We start from the raw sequence: 19,126 nt of genomic DNA, 5'->3' as shown, positions 1-19,126 counted from the left end.
ACTTCCCAACCACAAAAGACCCCCAAACTGGGAAGGAATGGATCCATCACCCATTTGTGAATAAGCCAAGGGAATTGACTTTGTCCCTGCTTGAAGAGGATCAGCTGCTTGAGATTGCAAATGATGGTTGCCTTAAAAGTATGTTTGAGGCAACTTCACATCTCCATACATTCTGGATTAAAGTCAAGGCGGAATATCCTGAGATTACCACAGAAGCACTGAAAAGCTTCCTTCCATTTCCAACATGCTATCTTTGTGAAGCAGGGTTTTCTGCAGTGACAGCAACCAAAACGAGATTATGGGGTAGAGTGGACATAAGCAACACACTTCAGGTGTCACTGTCTTCCATCACCCCAGATGTGACCATCCAGCTGCAGGAAAACAAGCTCAGGGCTTCCACTGATTCTACATTATGATGAGCTATAACAATGTAATAATAGAAACGCAGTGCACAATAAATATAATGCACTTCAATCATCCCCAAACCACCTCCCACCCCCAAGTCTGTGGAAAAATTTTCTTCCATGAAACCCATCCCTGGTGCCAAAAAGCTCAGGGATCACTGTTCTAAAGGAATGGATTAGTACAACTCTTTTTATCAGTATCATCTTGGACATCAGCTCAAGCGCTGTCATCACATTCAGCAATTACTCAATATAATTTGAATGTGAACTCTGTAAGCTTGCAGAAGGAGGGTCTGAATGACTTCTATTGCCCCAATTGCTCAGCTGAGTTAATTTTTACAGAAAATAAGAGAATATCTCCCAAAACTTCTGAGATCCAAGAGCCATTCACAGAACCCACTAATACATAGGGCCATGAGAAGCTTCATGGGTAAAGTGCATATTTCAACCAACAACAATGCGTTGTATCCTTACTCCAACTCTTTATTATTCCATCAACAAAAGTTATTTTTGATTAAGAAGATGAATAGCTGGCAAAGTAAGGGTTTGATGGAAGGGAATTAAGCTAAAGACCAGGTGAGGGTGCTCAAAAGGAATCTGCACGTAGCATGCCAGAGGTGAAGTTTGTAGAGGTAATCTCACTCATTCATTTAACACATACTTATCAAGAATCTACTCTCTGACAAGGACCATGCTAAGTATTTGGGATGCAACAGTGAACAAGTCAGATATGGCCCTAATTTCATGGACCTACAGTTTAGTAAGGAGGCAGCAACTATGCAGATGATTATACATGGGACCCAGCCTAGACCTGTGATTTGGGAGAGCTTCTTGGAGGAGGGAGAGCAAAGTGGATACCTGAGCATCAAGTAGGACCCACCAAGACGAAAATGGGGCAGCAGGTGGAAGTTTTCAGAAGAGGAGAGTTTTAGGAAGAGGAGGCTCTTATGTTAGGAAAACAGCTCTCAATGAGAAAGGACATGAGGATTCAGGAGGTAAAAGTCAGTGACTCGCAGACCATATACTGAGCACCTGCTCTGTGTGTAGTGACATGGCTGCTAGTAGAGATTTTCCTGGCAACACTTTCCCTTCTAGTTTTGGTGTATTTGGTGTCATTAGGATCTTTATTTTACATATTTATTTTACAAGATTAATGCTTAAAATGTAAAAGATTTGTCTGACCACAGGAGGGAATGTTCAGGGAAAAAACATATAAAAATAAATAAAATCATAGAAAAGAAAACAAAATTACTTACAGTTCTGCCATAAAGAGATAACCACTGTTGGTATTTTAACATATATAATTCCAGTCCTCAGCTTATGCATGTCTGCTATACTTTGAGTGTTTGATCCCACCAAACCTCATGGTGAAATTTGATCCCCAATATTGGATGTGAGGCCTAATGGGAGGTGTTTGGGTTATGGAGGCAGATTCCTCATGAATAGATTAATGCCCTTGGCTGGAGGTGTGTGAGTGAGTTCTTATTCTATTACTTCCCTGGAGAACTGGCATTAAATAGAGCCTGGCACCTCCCCCTTCTCTGTCTTGCTTCCTTTCTCTTCCTGTGATCTCTACACACTGGCTCCCCTCTGCCTTCCACCATGAGTAGAAGGAGCCTGAGGCCCTCACCAGAAGCTCAGCAGATGCTAGTGCCATGCTTCTTGTACCATCTGCAGAAAATGGACCAAACAAATCTTTCTTTATAAATTACCTATAAATTACCCAGACTCAGATATTCCTTTATAACAACACCAAGGGACTAAGACAGTGCCCTTAAAAAGATGAGATTATGAACTATACTTTGTCTTTTCAAAAATGATTTCCAAATATGTATTTACCTAATGACTAGGTAACACATGTACGGAATAATAGGATGCAGAATTCTAAAGAGAAATACAGGGAAATGTTAAGTCTCAATTCTAGCTTGTCCACAAACCACCCATGCCCCTTTCCCAGAGGAAATGACCATTTTAGTTTTTCTTGGCAACTTCTTAATCAGAAGGCTAGACATGAGTTCAGAGATCATCTCCAGATGTTCTTTGCCAGATGTTGTGCTGGGATGCTCCTTCCCTAGGTACCACAGTTAAGGAATGTGTCATTACCAGAAGAAACAAGCGGAAAATCAGCCTGCTGGGCATGACAATGTAGAGGTGCCACAACTTACTCCAGGTTTTTTATTTTATAGAGGAGCATGCTGAGGTACAGAGAGATGATGTGGCTTCTTTAAGGTCACACAGCTAGTTTGACTTAAAATAAAAATGATTACAAGATAATAAAAGCTAATTTCCCCATTATTTTCCTCAAATTTCTATAGGTAGATTAATACCCCTATTACTAAGCTGGTGTTAACCAAATAAAGTTTCTATGAGGGATCAAACCAGAGCACATTAACCAGGTAAAATAGTCAATACATTGGAACTTAGGTTAGAACTTAGAAAAGGAGTCCAATTTTATGATAAAGGGGATATCACCACTGATCCCACAGAAATACACACTACCATCAGAGAATACTATAAACACCTCTACACAAATAAACTAGAAAATCTAGAAGAAATGGATAAATTCCTCGACACATACACCTTCCCAAGACTAAACCAGGAAGAAGTTGAATCTCTGAATAGACCAATAACAGGCTCTGAAATTGAGGCAATAATTAATAGCTTACCAACCAAAAAAAGGCCAGGACCAGATGGATTCACAGCCGAATTCTACCAGAGGTAGAAGGAGGAGCTGGTACCATTCCTTCTGAAACTATTCCAATCAATAGAAAAAGAGGGAATCCTCCCTAACTCATTTTATGAGGCCAGCATCGTCCTGATACCAAAGCCTGGCAGAGACACAACAAAAAAAGATAATTTTAGACTAATATCCTTGATGAACATCGATGCAAAAATCCTCAATAAAATACTGGCAAACCAAATCCAGCAGCACATCAAAAAGCTTATCCACCATGATCAAGTGGGCTTCATCCCTGGGATGCAAGGCTGGTTCAACATACGCAAATCAATAAACATAATCCAGCATATAAACAGAACCAACGACAAAAACCATATGATTATCTCAATAGATGCAGAAAAGGCCTTTGACAAAATTCAACAACCTTCATGCTAAAACGTCTCAATAAATTAGGTATTGATTGGAAGTATCTCAAAATATTAAGAGCTATCTATGACAAACCCACAGCCAATATCATACCGAATGGGCAAAAACTGGAAGCATTCCCTTTGAAAACTGCCACAAGACAGGGATGCCCTCTCTCACCACTCCTATTCAACATAGTGTTGGAAGTTCTGGCCAGGGCAATCACGCAGGAGAAAGAAATAAAGGGTATTCAATTAGTAAAAGAGGAAGTCAAATTGTCCCTGTTTGCAGATGACATGATTGTTTAGAAAACTCCATCTTCTCAGCCCAAAATCTCCTTAAGTGGATAGACAACTTCAGCAAAGTCTCAGGATACAAAATCAATGTGCAAAAATTACAACCATCCTTATACACCAATAACAGACAAACAGAGAGCCAAATCATGAGTGAACTCCCATTCACAATTGCTTCAAAGAGAATAAAATACCTAGGGATCCAACTTACAAGGGATGTGAAGGACCTCTTCAAGGAGAACTACAAACCACTGCTCAATGAAATAAAAGAGGATACAAACAAATGGAAGAACATTCCATGCTCATGGGAAGGAAGAATGAATATCGTGAAAATGGCCATACTGCCCAAGGTAATTTATAGATTCAGTGCCATCCCCATCAAGCTACCAATGCTTTCTTCACAGAATTGGAAAGAACTACTTTAAAGTTCATGTGGAACCAAAAAAGAGCCCTCATTGCCAAGTCAATTCTGAGCCAAAAGAACAAAGCTGGGGGCATCATGCTACCTGACTTCAAACTATACTACAAGGCTACAGTAACCAAAACAGCATGGTACTGGTACCAAAACAGAGATATAGACCAATGGAACAGAACAGAGCCCTCAGAAATAATGCCCCGTGTCTACAACTATCTGATTTTTGACAAACCTGACAAAAACAAGAAATGGGGAAAGGATTCCCTATTTAATAAATGGTGCTGGGAAAACTGGCTAGCCACATGTAGAAAGCTGAAACAGGATCCCTTCCTTATACCTTATACAAAAATTAATTCAAGATGGATTAAAGACTTAAATGTTAGACCTAAAACCATGAAAACCGTAGAAGAAAACCTAGGCAATACCATTCAGGACATAGGCATGGGCAAGGACTTCATGTCTAAAACACCAAAAACAATGGCAACAAAAGCCAAAACTGACAAAGGGGATCTAATTAAACTTAAGAGCTTCTGCATAGCAAAAGAAACTACCATCAGAGTGAACAGGCGACCTACAGAATGGGAGAACATTTTTGCAATCTACTCATCTGACAAAGGGCTAATATCCAGAATCTACAATGAACTCAAACAAATTTACAAGGAAAAAACAAACAACCCCATCAACAAGTGGGCGAGGATATGAACAGACACTTCTCAAAAGAAGACATTTATGCAGACAAAAAACACATAAAAAAATGCTCATCATCACTGGCCATCAGAGAAATGAAAATCAAAACCACAATGAGATACCATCTCACACCAGTTAGAATGGCGATCATTAAAAAGTCAGGAAACAACAGGTGCTGCAGAGGATGTGGAGAAATAGGAACACGTTTACACTGTTGGTGAGACTGTAAACTAGTTCAACCATTGTGGAAGTCAGTGTGGCGATTCCTCAGGGATCTAGAACTAGAAATATCATTTGACCCAGCCATCCCATTACTGGGTATATACCCAAAGGATCATAAATCACACTACTATAAAGACACATGCATACGTATGTTTATTGCGGCACTATTCACAATAGGAAGGACTTGGAACCAACCCAAATGTCCAACGATAGACTGGATTAAGAAAATGCGGCACATATACACCATGGAATACTATGCAGCCATAAAAAATGATGAGTTCATGTCATTTGTAGGGACATGGATGAAGCTGGAAACCATCATTCTCAGCAAACGATCGCAAAGACAAAAAACCAAACACCGCATGTTCTCACTCATAGTTGGGAATTGAACAATGAGAACACATGGACACAGGAAGGGGAACATCACACACTTGGGCCTGTTGAGGGGTGGGGGGAGGGGGGAGGGATAGCATTAGGAGAGATACCTAATGCTAAATGACGAGTTACTGGGTGCAGCACACCAACATGGCACATGTATACATAAGTAACTAACCTGCACGTCGTGCACATGTACCCTAAAACTTAAAGTATAATTTAAAAAAAAAGAATAAAAAAAAAAGGAGTCCAATTTTAAATGAAGGCCAATTTCATTAACCGGTAATTTGACAGATTCTTTGGTTTAATATGAAAATTTATTTTCATTTTAAATTATTCCATACTCATTGTAAAAAATCAATTTTTTTTTGAGATAGGGTGTCATTCTTTTGCACAGGCTGGAGTGCAGTGGCACGATCTTGGCTCACTGCAACCTCTGCCTCCAAGGCTCAAGCAATCCTCTTGCCTCGGCCTCCCAAAGTGCTGGGATTACAGGCATGAGTCACTCAGCTTTGCTCCAAACTTTCTTTTAAAAACAAACAAAAATGGACTTTCCTCTTTGCATTATTATATAAGCTGTTCTTTTAGGAGACTTTGTCTAGTTTTTAAAATAACAAAATGACTTTTGCCAATTTGATTGAAAGAGATTCCAAAGATTGGCATGAGTAGAGTGAAGTGGGTATTTTGATACATTGTTGGTGGAACTGTAAATTGATTCAGGCTTTCTGGATTGCAGTCTGTCATACTGACAATAAATAAATTAAATATGCATATAGTTTGATTCACAAGTTCCATATCTAGGAATTTATCTTTATCAAATAATAGACAAATACATGTAAAAATGTTTACTACAGCATGTTTATATTTTTATAACAATCTAAGTGCCAAATTTGAGCTGTTTAATTAATTATAGCGTATGCATATAACAGAACACCTAGGAAAGATGAAATGGAGATATATTCACTGGCATGGAAAGTTATTAAAGGTAAGCAATGAGGTTAAAAAAAACAGCAGCTTATATAATAGTGCAAGAGGAAAGTTCGTTTGTGTTTTTAAAAGAAAGGGGAGCTAGGGTGTTTCAAATTTCCAGACTATTTTTGCTAAATACAAACCACATCAATGCATTCACTACCAAGGATTAATACCTGTGCAAAATAAGAATTCTCAGTAAACCCCAAAGAACATTTATTTGAAGATCACAAGGATGAAGAACCAGCTTAGATTGCAGGGAATTCTTGGCAGATGGTTTCCCTTGAAACATAGGTAACAGCCTTGAGGTATTCTAATAAATGGGATCTAAGGCCTCAGTACTTAGAAAAGAAGACAGCTGGTTAATGACATACCTATATGTGAAGTGAGTCAGGAGGCAGAATGGTCTTAAAAACTGGATGTGCCTGGGCACATACTATATTAGAAATAAAAATAAGTAAGGTGTCCAAAGAAACTAAGCAGTAGTATGATGAGACCAAATTAGGGATATTTCCCTTAACAACTACTCCTTCTGATGTTATCCACTTGGCAGGATCTTCAATACTTTCTCTTTGACAGGCATTAATTTGATGAATGAGGCAAAATAACAGGGAGGCTACTAGTGAAGAATGACCTTCTTCCCAAATTATTCATAGGTAATGAGGAACAACTATTTTTTTTGAAAGACAATCTCCAGAGCAGTGATTCTCAAAGTCCGCTTGCCAATCTGCAGCATTAGCATCACCTGGGAACTTGTCAGAAATGCAAATTCTTAGGTCCCATTCCATAACTACTAAATCAGAAACCCTGGGGGTAGGGCCAGAAATCAGTGTTTTAACAAGCCCTGGTGATTCTGCTGCGTTGCTCTCAGGTATGTTAGTAATTAAATTATTTATACATCTATTGTCAATAAATTCAGGCTTCTTTCTTTTACATATTACAGTTAACTTTCTTAAGTTTGAAAAATGTAAGATTATAAAAAGATCACAGAAGATTGTTTAAATACATCTTACTAAAAAGAATATGGTGCTTTGAAAAGAATTCTGAGTTTGCATTTTGAAGTACATGTTTCAGCAAGGGGTGGGGGCCTGTTTTATGTAAAATGAAATTTCTTCTTCCAGATTGAGGACTCCTGCAGTCTTTCACAGATGGAAGCCCTGCATATTTCTGTAGAATTATGTTTATTCTGAATTTATTTGCCATTTGACTCATCTACCTAGGCTTATCATGACAAAATGTTAATGTTTAATATTTAACAAAATGTTAAAACAAAAATCACTGAAAAGAGATCAAAGCCTTTGATGCAAAGCTTTAAATAGAGCATCTTATGTTATGCACATGTTGAAAACTATATGATTTTCCTGGGAAAAAGTGTTTGAATAGCATCTTGTTAATTTGTTTCTCTGGATAGGCAGAGAAAGTCTTCCTCCAAAATCTTAAGGAAGGTCTATGTTCAGCTTTTTAAGAAACTACAAAACTTATCCAAAGTGGTTATACCATCTTGCATGCACTCCAGGATTATGAGAATTTAAATTGCTCCACATCCGGCCAGGTGCAGTAGCTCTCGTCCATAATCCCAGCACTTTGGGAGGCCGAGGCTGGCGGATCATGAGGTCAGGAGTTCGAGACCAGCCTGGCCGATATGGTGAAACCCCGTCTCTACTAAAAGCACAAAAATTAGCTGGGCGTGGTGGCACGCGCCTGTAGTCCCAGCTGCTCAGGAGGCTGAGGCAGAAGAATCGCTTGAACCCGGGAGGCGGAGGTTGCAGTGAGCTGAAATTGTGCCACTGCACTGCAGCCTGGGTGACAGAGCGAGACTCCATCTCAAAAAAAGAAAAAAAAAATTGCACCACATCCTCACCCACACTTAGTGATATGGTAGCTTGGCAGCCATTCTATTAGGTCTCTAGTGGTATCTTATGGTGATTTTAATTTGCATTTTCCTAGTGACTAATGATGTTGATCATCTTTCCATGTGTTTATTTGCCAGTTGTATATCTTCTGATCCAGTCATTCTACTCTGTATTACAAAAGAAACAAAAGCACATGTACATATAAAGACATGGATCCTTTCTATGGGCTGAATTGTGTTCCCTCAAAATTCATATGTTGAAGCCCTAACCCAATGTGACTGTTTAGAGATAGGGTCTATAAGGTGGCAATTAAGGTTAAATGAGATCCTAAGAGTAGAGCCCTGATACCATAGGATTAATGTCCTTGTAATAATCGACCCGAGGGTGCTATCTTGGTGTCTTTCTCTTCCCAACCCTCCTTAATATTTCTGTCTCACCCTCCTTTTCTCCCTGTCTTCTCCTTCTATTCCTCTTCCCTTTCCCCTTCTCTCTGAAAGCACACAAAGATGTCATGTGAGCACACAGTAACCTGGAGCCTTCCTTCAAGTCAGGAAGGTGCCTCACCAGAAACTGACCATGATGGCACAGTAGTCTCGAACTTCCAGGCTCCAGAACTGTGAGAAAATAAATGTCTGTTGTTTAAGCCATCCAGTCTACTGTATTTTGTTATAGCAGCCTGAGCTGACTAATACAATCCCCATAGCAGCTTTATTTGTAATAGTCAAAAACTGGAAACCACCTAAATGAATGGAAAAACAAATTGTGGTATATACATACAATGGAATATTATTGAACAATAAAAATAAATGAACTATTTATATTCACAACAGCATGGTTAAATCTCAATTGTGTCCAGTGAAACAAACCAGACAAAAAGGAGAGTTGACACTGTATGATTCAATTGGTATTAAACTCTAGAAAATGTAGCTAAATGATGGTGACAGAAAGCAGATCTATGGTTGCCTGGGAGGTGAGTCGTACTGAGGAATGGGAGTGTAAGATGACAAAGTGGCCAGGCGTGGTGGCTCACACCTGTAATCCTAGCACTTTGGGAGGCTGAGGCGGGCGGATCATGAGGTCAGGAGTTTGAGACCAGCCTCGCCAGCATGGTGGAACCTTGTCTCTACTAAAAATACAGGGCATGGTGGCGCGCTCCTGTAGTCCCAGCTACTTGGGAGGCTGAGGCAGGAGAATTGCTCCAACCCGGCAGGTGGAGGTTGTAGTGAGCCGAGATCGCGCCACTGCACTCTGATAGAGCGCGACTCTGTCTCAAAAAAAAAAAAAAAAAAAAAAAAAAGAAAGAAAGATGACAAAGTGCAGGAGGAAACCTTAGGGAGGGATGAATATGTGTACTAGCTTGATTATGGTGGTGGGTTCATGGGTGCACACTTATGTCAAAACTTATCAAATTGTACACTTAAAAATTATGCAGTGTACTGTATGTAAATTATATGCAATAAAGCTATCCTTAGAAACTCTGTGGAATCCTCTTGTCACTAGTAATCTCTAATTTTGTGTTAAATAGATTTTAAATGTTCTTTTCTCCAGTCTCCGATAAAGAAATGGAAAAGAAAATGCTTCACTCAGGAAAGAGTGTCATATGTATGGGATCTTATGGCTTTGTACCTTACCTTATGAGGAGCTGGGAACAGAATCCCTGACCAACCAAAACCCTCAGCCTTCCCACTGCCACTGGAGGTAAAAAAACAAAAAACAAACAACAGCAAAACCAAAAATCAGAAAGCAAAAAAACCAAATCAAAGGGCCAAAAAACAGGTGACAGCAAAACTCAAAAAAACTGGGAACAGATGATTGCTTGAACCTTTTGTTTTTGCAGCCTCAAGTGTCTCGGTTGGATATCGAGGTAAAGAATGAAAATGTTAAGCCATCTTTCAACCACATTTGGTAACTCGTGTCAGGAATACTGTATTACAGAAAAGAAAAGCCTCTACAAGCAGAAATGCTAAAATCTAGCATAATAAGGTGTCACCTCATACGGCAGGCAAGACTTTGACAATAAAACAAAGCTGGACACGAAATTTGATCAGAAATTCAAAACCTGAGTCAATTTCACAGAAAATTCAGAAGATAAAATAGTTTTATTCATAGCCTAGGTAAAGTTCAGAAATTTATATTGCACTTTGGCGGTTATGCTGATCCTGTGTTTGGATGGGGTCACAATAGCAGGGAAGGCCGAGGCTTCCTACAGAAGGTCCTTTGTGGCAAATCACTATGAGAGGAAACTCCATCAAAAGTCGCCAATTGTTCATTTCATTTCTATTGTGCTACGGAAGCCTGGTTTTGTTTTAAGGGCTAACGTCCTAGGTTTTACACAATTTTTTTGAGCTTTGGCTACCCAGCTAACAAGCAGTAGAATAGTCAACTCAAAACTACGTCTGATGCCAAAGCTCTAACTCTAAAACTCAATATACAGTTTTTTTTCTGTGACACCTCCCCTCGTGTCTCCCCTAACTGCGACTCGCATTAACTCGCTGCTGGTTCCCAGCTGGAGAGCACAGATTGCACCTGCTCCGAAGCCCAGCGGGGCTCAGTGTCGTCCGCAGCTCAACCTCGGCTGCCTGTGCACGGACATCGGGACCCACCAGGGGTCACTGCAGCTTCAGAGCTATTGTGCCCCTTAGTCCTGGACGCGGCCGACCGCGCGGAGGGCGTGGGATTGGGACCGCCGAACGGTGGGGTCCGAGCAGCACCGCGTCCTCTTCTCCCCACTCAGCCTCCAGGTCTCTTGGGGGAAGGACGCAGCGAGCGCTGGACTGCCCCGCGGCTTGGGCGCAGCGTGCGGCTTGGCAGCGTGGACTCGCCGGCACCTCGCCGCTGGGACCACGGTCTCTGCCCCGCCCTCCGCCCCCAGCTGATACCCCGCCCAGAAGGGGCTCCCCTGCCGCGGCCAGCGCTGGACTGGGGGGTCCGCTTCGTTCCAGGGCTTTTTGCAGACGCCTGGACCGGGCCCACATGCACCTGGGCTGCTCCCGCCCGGGGCGCCACCACTCGCGCGGCCAAGAGAACTTCCCCGGAGCCTCCGCGGCCTGGCGCGCCCAGGGCACACCCCCCGCTCGCCCGTCCGCCGCGTTCCCAGCTGGGGCGTCGCTCCTCCGCCCGCAGGTCCCCGCCTCCCCGCTTTGCTGAATGTCCTGAAGAAGCCGTGTTCCGCCGCCGCGGCAGGCATTCCCGGAGGGAGAGCTTGAACTTGGCTACACACGGCCACCCGTAATGAGCTCGGGGGTACCCGGACGGGAGCCACACCCCGCGACGAGCTGACCTCCCCTCGCTGGTCTGGGTAAGGAGCCTGCTGCCCTTTCCGCCTCTCTTCCGGCTCCTCGGCGCCTGCGGCTGGGGGACGGGGTAGCGGACGGAGCGACGACCTTCGCCTCTGCCCCTGCGCCCATGGTCGGGGCGTCGTGGGTGCTCCTCACACAAAAGAAAAGCCGAGCGCTCCATACTCGGCGGATCTGACCCGGGGCTGCGGGGCGGGGTCGCGGCTGGAAGTGCGCGCCCGCGGGGGACTCCGCAGGCCGATCGGAGGCCGGGACGTCGGGGCCGCGCTCAAATCCGTGCGGCAGGAGGGAGCTGCAGCGCTTCCAGGGTTTTCCAAGGCCGGGGAGAGTCTCGAATTCCCATCACTCCCTTTTCTGGTCTCTTGCCCCCATTGCCAGGAGACTTTTGTCGTCCCCAGGACTGCGGGAGGGGCCCCAAGCCCCCGCCTTCGGAGGAGCTCGAGCTGCAGGATGCGCGGGGACGCGCCACCGCCCTCCGCGCCCAGTTCCGCCGGCGCTTCCCCGGCGGCTCCCGGGCGCTGACTCTCCCGGGCTTTTCCGCCTTTCTCGCTCCCGCCCCGCCGGGCGGTTCGGCGGCCGGTCCCCGGACCCCGCCGGGAGCTGCTCCTCTCACCCTCGCCACGGCGCGGACAATAAATTAATGCATCGCGCTTGAGTGGAGGGGGCGGCTGGGCGCCTCGGTGGTAGCTTTCTCTCCTGGCTGGAGACGACCACAACCGACATGGGCTGTTTCTGCGCTGTTCCGGAAGAATTTTACTGCGAAGTTTTGCTCCTGGATGAATCCAAGTTAACCCTTACCACCCAGCAGCAGGGCATCAAGGTGGGTGCGGCCCGGAGCGCGTTCCGGGGGTTGGCGGCAGGGCGGGTGCGGGGGTCCATCGCTTTGAGGGCTGTCACCGGTGGGTCGAGGGCGGCGGCCGCGACTCTGCGCGGTGGGGAGGAGAGGCCGCTGTCCCCTGCGCGCAGGGAGAGGGTGGACGTGCCAGGGTGAGTTAACTTTGAGTTCCTTCATAAAGCAAAGTTGAGTTTGACGTTTCTAAGTTTACTCAGCACACCGGCTCCCAGCAGCACCCCAAAACTCTTCCCCAAACCGGTTTTCTCCAAAAGCCTCTGGGTGCCCCGCAGCTCTCAAAGAGGGGCAGAATGGGTTATACCAGCTGCGTCCCACCAGTGTGGAAGGCATGGTTTCCCTCGACTTTGTTGAAGGCGTTTTCCTTGACAGTGTTATTAGGGAAGTGAACTAGTTCACTCGTTGAAACGCATTAATGGGTCATTGTGATTGTTTTGCGTGGGTTCGTAGTTGGGTAATGCTACGTTTGGACGGAAAATATTTTCCCTTTCTACAGCGACCTGGGTTTATCCTCACATTTAAGTAAACATCTCTCAAAGCGACCCAGTAATAACTTTGCTCCTGTTTGTGGGTCATTAAAATGCAATCACTACATTAACCTAGAGAGCCCAAACAAAAAGGCAGCAGAGCTCGCAGAGATCCTCTTCCTTACATTGGATGAGAAGGTACGTATGTTTGTAGTGACAACCTGACCGACGCGCCTGCGTGCTTGTTTTGCTTTTGCAACAGTGTTAACTACCTAAAGGAGATCTAAATCCGGAGCGTTTTGTTGTTTTGTTTATCTTTCTCTTTCAGTTTTAAATCGCTGAGGCATTTTAGATAAGGCAGCAGCTGAGTCTGGTGAAGGGAAACCGCCCCCCCGCCCCCGCTCTGATAGAGCTGGCTTTCTGAGAAATCGAGTTCAGGCTGCCAAGTATCCTCTCTTAGTCGCTTCATCTCAGAAGTTAATCATAATGGGGTAGGCCCTGGGCATTTCCTTTTGTGAATCAGTTTTTACATAGTTTTATGCACACTAGGATAACTATTCCTGGCTAAAAGTTTCAGCGTTAATGTTGCCATTCTTAGTGTACAGAATTCCAGTTTCATAGGTGTAATTCTTTTGCGGGAGAAAGGAGCAAAAATAATCAGTTAAAGCTACAAGATTGTTAACCCTTTCCTTTAGGAGGTTGTTTTGAATATTGTTTCCCCAGTAATTATACTGAGCAAAATTCAGTTCGATTCTCATTCGGTATTTCCTTTCAAGACCAATAAAATAGACTCTTTTGGGGGAGGGTGTACATTTTGTATTTTTAACCTTTCTTTATGTTCCAAAATATTTCTCCTCTCACCCGCCCAATGAAATCAGGAAAATATTATAACTTACAAGATGATGTAACATTCTTTGGTGTACTGTATGAATAAAATAGGCAAAAATCACAAAAACATCCTAAATTGTAGATAATATATAGATTCTTGTGTCGAGATAGAAACAATTAGAAAAAGGTAACTGATGATCAGATACTAAGACAGTAAAGAAATCTTTTTGAAGTGCAAAGTCTAAATTATCTGGAGTCTAAAGTCATCTGGAATGTGAGCTTCCTATTTAATCATGAAAGTCATGCCTATCAGCTGTAGAGCGTGTACATTATTCTGTCAAGAGAGCAGCCAGGACTTGGGATCAAATGGAATAATTTTGTCAAAGAAACATGAATCAAAAATCCTGATCCATAATTATTTTTTATAATCCAGTGGTGCTTATCTTGTTTTACAAATGGGCTGAAAATTGGTGAGTGATTCAAAGGCAACAGCAACTATGTAATACTGTTATTTTGGATATGGGCCATATAACTAAACAATAATTTAAGCAGGCTATTGTTGGAAATAATCATTTAACAACAGGCTTGGCCTCTGTCCTTTTCACAAAAGCATGCCACAATTATTTTGATGGCCATGTGTGTAACGCAGATGTTGTCTGCTAAAGCTAATCACATTATCTTCTATGCTACCTTAAAAGTGTATGTGTTAAACACCTACCTACCCTTGGCGTGTACTAAATTAAATATATTTGCATATTTATAAATGGTGTGTATAAAAAAACTTGCATGTAGAGGTATTCAAACATTGGATGAACATGTTTATGTTCTGTACATACTTGACATTTTAAAAAACTTTTTCCTAACCTTCGTGTATTATGGTGCATAGGTACAATTGATGTGTGTTGCATTAATTACTTAAAATTAACTCCTACTTTAGTTTGTAAATGAAAAAGTAAACAGTTACTTCAAAGTTAATAGCCAGTAGCTACCATTATGGTGTTTTTCCTTGAGATAGTATACTTAGTAATTTTGATTACCACTAATTAAAGTCAAAATTAAGCAGGCAACATCAATTAGCCTACTTTTCTCTGAAATTAACTAGAAAAATCTCTATTTTTCAAAAGCATTTCCTAACAGTTATTTTGTGATTATCCTTTTTCCTATTCTATCTTAGATGAAGATGGCTAATTTTACATTAAAATTATGCACACATTTCATCACTTAGTAGAAATAATTTTACTGATTCCTAAATGGTTACTTGAGAATTTGCTTGTATTATTGTTACAGTAATGTACTGTGAATTAGAAAAGATTAATTATAGCAAGTTAAGGTGGAAGAAATATGAGAGAATCTTGGTAAACATTTTTTCTGTGTATCATTTTGAAAAACACTCTTTGGATTTATTTAAGCACCAAATTACAAATAGAAAAGTTAGTTTTGAAGTGATTTTTCTTCAACTTAGATAAAGTTTTTCATCGATGTTAGAAAAAAAATTAATGTGTCATCATGAAAAGTGTTTCAGCCTGAAGACAACAGTTACTCATCTTATATGGTAAGATGAATATCATTTAAATGGAAAATAATTTTATTTCCATTTAATTTCCATTTAAATGGAAAATAATTTTATTTCCATTTAATTTCCATTTAAATGGAAAATAATTTTATTTCCATTTAATTTCCATTTAAATGGAAAATAATTTTCTGTTAAAAAAATACCAGAAAAATAAAACACAGTATCTTTGTATCCCTGTTAATGTTACGGAGGTATTTGCCTTTTTTACTTGCTTTAGGGGCAACCTCACCTTGATAGCAGAAAGTCTTATTCATGCAGTTCACAGTTTGAACCTTATCCGAGATTTAAAAACTCAAGTTTATATAAGCTGAGAGCTATTGGTTGTGTGTTGAGCCCTACAATAGCTTTTAGCTGTTTGTCTTTTGCTGCTATCTCTGTTGTTTATTCAAGTAAGGATTTTTGCTATGGTTGGTCTCAGTTGTTTGAGTAATGTTCTGGGAAACTTTTGTTGTATCCTTTCTAGTTCTCTGTGCTGAGGGAGGTAGATAACTTTCTCTTTGTTCTCTTAGCAAAACTTGAATGTGGCTCAGACTGCTTTTCTAGGTTTTCATTTGGTTAGCAAAACATTTTCAGGAAAACAAAAGTCACAAGATTTGATTATAAATTTAATTCTCAAAATTGCTGCTACAAATATGAAATAGATTAGTATTTTCATTTTGGCAAGATTTTAATCCTCTGAGTAGCATGATGAATGTTTAGGTGCTCATTTTTCCCTATGAGTATTGACTAAACTAATGAAACCAATATGGCAGTAAGATGAAAATTCCATTACCTTCTTTTAAATGGCTTTGTTAAGGTATACCATACATTTCGCCCAGTTCAAGTGTATAGTTCATCCATTAACTACTAAATAATGTTACTTCCCAATCATCCTGAGATTCCTGAGGGAATACTGTGAGTCAGTTTTGATGCTTTTGGTCAGAAATTTCCTAATAAGCTAGGAAAACAATCATAAGGCAAGGGCTTAAATTTTATGCATCTCACTTACCAAAAATTACAATTTTCATTCAATTTGGACTAATAAATAAAATATCCCAGAAGATTGGGAAAAAATGAAAAGCAATAGTTTCACAAATTATATTAAGTTTATATGTGAATACTCATATCTTTTGGTATCAGCCACTTAAGGTACAGAGTCAGGAACCATATAAACGTAGGTAGAAGCAAGTAATCACACACAAACGTAAGATTCACTGTGGTCTTGATTGGGTATTAAATTAGATGTGACTGGGCTAGAAAGTGTCTCTCCTGCATAACTACATCCAGTTTTCTAAAATTCAAAAGTGATATCCAGGTTGTGGCCGCATAAGATGAACTGTGTATAAATAGCCCCTCAATTTTACAAGAAGTCTTTTTCTTGAAAAAAATTATTAAAAATACCTTTTATCATCCATGACTTGAATGTGATTTAATAACTGTTTAAGGGGGAAAGCATTGTTGGTTACCTCCAACAGCTTTTGGCTGTCCCTCCCTAGGTGCTTCTGGTATTCTTGGTTGATAGTGAACTACACTTTTTGCAGTCCAGTTACTGTGTGTGTTCTTGAATTCTGTATTGGTAAGCTTGAACTATCTTGAACTCCCTGTGGGAGTTTATCCTGTCCCTTGTAGGATACTTAGCAGCATTCCCTGCCTCCTCTCACCAGATGTGTGGCACCTCTTTTCCAATAATGACAACCAAAAATCTCCCCAGATGTTGCCAGATCTTCCCTGATGGGCATAATCACCCTCCGTTGAGAACCACTCTCATAGAGGATAGCAGCTTCCTTTGTTCTTATGTCTTTGTTGCACAGTTTCAATATTGAATGCGGGGTAACTTTCAGATGCCTTCTATTTTTTCTTTTTTCCCCCTCTTTTGGAATGGTGAGTTGTTTACCCTCATATTCAGTGAAAACAATATGTTATCTTTATCTTGCTTCATATTCAAGTATCTTTACACGTGCTTCATATCTTTATACACAAAACAATACCTGCAGTGATTAAAAGCATAGGCTCTAAAGTCAGATTACCTGGGTTTAAATTTTGGCACCGCTAATTACTTACTAGCCGAGTCGTTTCTGAGTTTCAGTTTCCCCATCTGTAAAATGAAGAGAAATGATGTACGGTATTCACCTTGTACATTCATGCTGTCTTGCACGTGATAAGCACCCAGCAAATTTTAACTTTATTCCACCTTTCCTCTTCTTCTCCTTGTTGTAGTGGCTCATTCCTTCCTAGAGATAAAGTCCAAGCTTCATTGTTTGACTTAGCACCCTACCTGATCTAGCCCTGCCAGTCCAAGTGACTTGCCCTCTAGGTATGCAGAAACTGCTCACGGTTTCCCAAATATTCCAGATTGTTTTGAGACTTTATGCATGAGATTCCTGCTGATTGGTGTACCATTTTGTTTCTCCGTAAACACATACTTATCTGAACCATCCTTGAATCAAGTGTCCCATCTGCTAGGCAGCCTTCACTTCTGCCTGACCAAGCAGAGGTAGGTGCCTATTTGTGCCTCACACATCCCTGTTACAGCATCTGTCACACTGCATGCATTATTTCTGGACACATCTGTCTCCTCCAGCAGCCTGTGAGCTGCTACCTGTGATCCCCAGGAGTCAGAGCTGTATACTTCATGTGGTAGATGCTTATTAACTATAATTTGATAGAAGAATGAGTGGAGTGTTACAGCTGGAATAGGCTGTATTGAAAATCTTCTAGATAATGGAGTTCCTTTGCCATTTTATTTTTACTAGAAAAGACCCTAGAATAAAGCGAATCCCACTGTGAAAAATCTTGTCAAGATACTCTAATTTTTGTATTGATAATGGGTAGAAAATGAGACGGTGCAGTGGACTGAATGCATGCAGTACATTGAAAAGCTGACTAGCAGCTATTTCAGAAAACATGAATCACACCGTTTTTGTATTTTGTAAGTACCAAATCTTTCTCTTCTAAATTTAATGCTCCCCTTCCAACCTGAGTCTTTCTGAAGAAGAGCATATTTCCCAAATGGAAAATAGATCCTCATACTTTAGTGACTTTTCTTCCCTGTCTCCCATTCTTGAAACTGAGAACCATGTTGGTTGGTTTCACAGTGGGGGTTTATGCTATTGTGAACCAGCACTGTAATTTTTAATCTTGCTGAATCACCTATGTGTTACTCTTGAAGCTGTTTAAACCTAATCTGACACTGCTCTAAGGCTTAGTGGAAAAGATGGTGTAAATACATTAAATATTGGGTTTTTATGAAAAAATTATATTTTTCATTCTGATGCAAAGTGTGTTTGTCTGCAGGCCTGTTGTAAACATGACAAGTCAGAGATCAAACTGGCTGCATCTGCGGCTCCTGTCTCTCTGAGATTGACTGCTTTGGTTCAGCTTTATCTCTGACAATTTTAATCACATCTGAAGCTCCTGCATATTGCTCCTGGTCATCCTGCTTTGGGTTGTGATGACTAACCACTGTTTGTTTCTGCACCATAAGTTTTGTTTCCACGTTTCATATGTTAAGATTAAACAGGCACCTGTTATCACATGTCCTGGGCATAGACTCAGTGTGCTAAATTCAGGAACCAGTCAGTTTACTTTGTGACTCAAAAACCTTGTAAGTACAATTTAGAGTGTCTATACCATTCTAAAAAATGTGATTGCATTCCTGTGTCCTCTGAGCCATGCATGTATTTCCTGTGTTCTTTTTTAAGTGAAATAGTCATTATGTCTTAATGCTGCCTATTGTGAATCCACTACACACTCTTGCAAAGAGATTCATCAAGGTCTGGAATAGTTCCTTCGGAGGCTGTCTTAATGATCGCTGAAGACATAAAGGGCCTGCA

General features: G+C 41.3%; 1 protein-coding gene and 1 pseudogene across 1 annotated transcript in view; one reads left to right on the top strand and one right to left on the bottom strand.

The window, feature by feature from the left end:
* Positions 1-10,368: 10,368 nt before the first annotated feature.
* Positions 10,369-11,817, bottom strand: LOC100995705 (uncharacterized; annotated as a pseudogene).
* Positions 11,432-19,126, top strand: part of EPB41L4A (erythrocyte membrane protein band 4.1 like 4A) — a 259,857-nt gene continuing 252,162 nt past the window's right edge. The window contains exons 1-2 of the mRNA XM_003826742.8: positions 11,432-11,598; positions 11,995-12,416. Coding sequence (XP_003826790.1) covers positions 12,318-12,416 — 99 coding nt within the window. The 5' untranslated portion in view covers positions 11,432-11,598; positions 11,995-12,317. The remainder of the gene's footprint in view (positions 11,599-11,994; positions 12,417-19,126) is intronic.

The sequence above is a fragment of the Pan paniscus genome, chromosome 4, assembly GCF_029289425.2.
Source record: "Pan paniscus chromosome 4, NHGRI_mPanPan1-v2.0_pri, whole genome shotgun sequence".
In the NCBI taxonomy this organism is placed as follows: domain Eukaryota; kingdom Metazoa; phylum Chordata; class Mammalia; order Primates; family Hominidae; genus Pan; species Pan paniscus.
The sequence above is the reverse complement of the archived record's forward strand: the minus strand, read 5'-3'. Positions and strand labels throughout refer to the sequence as shown.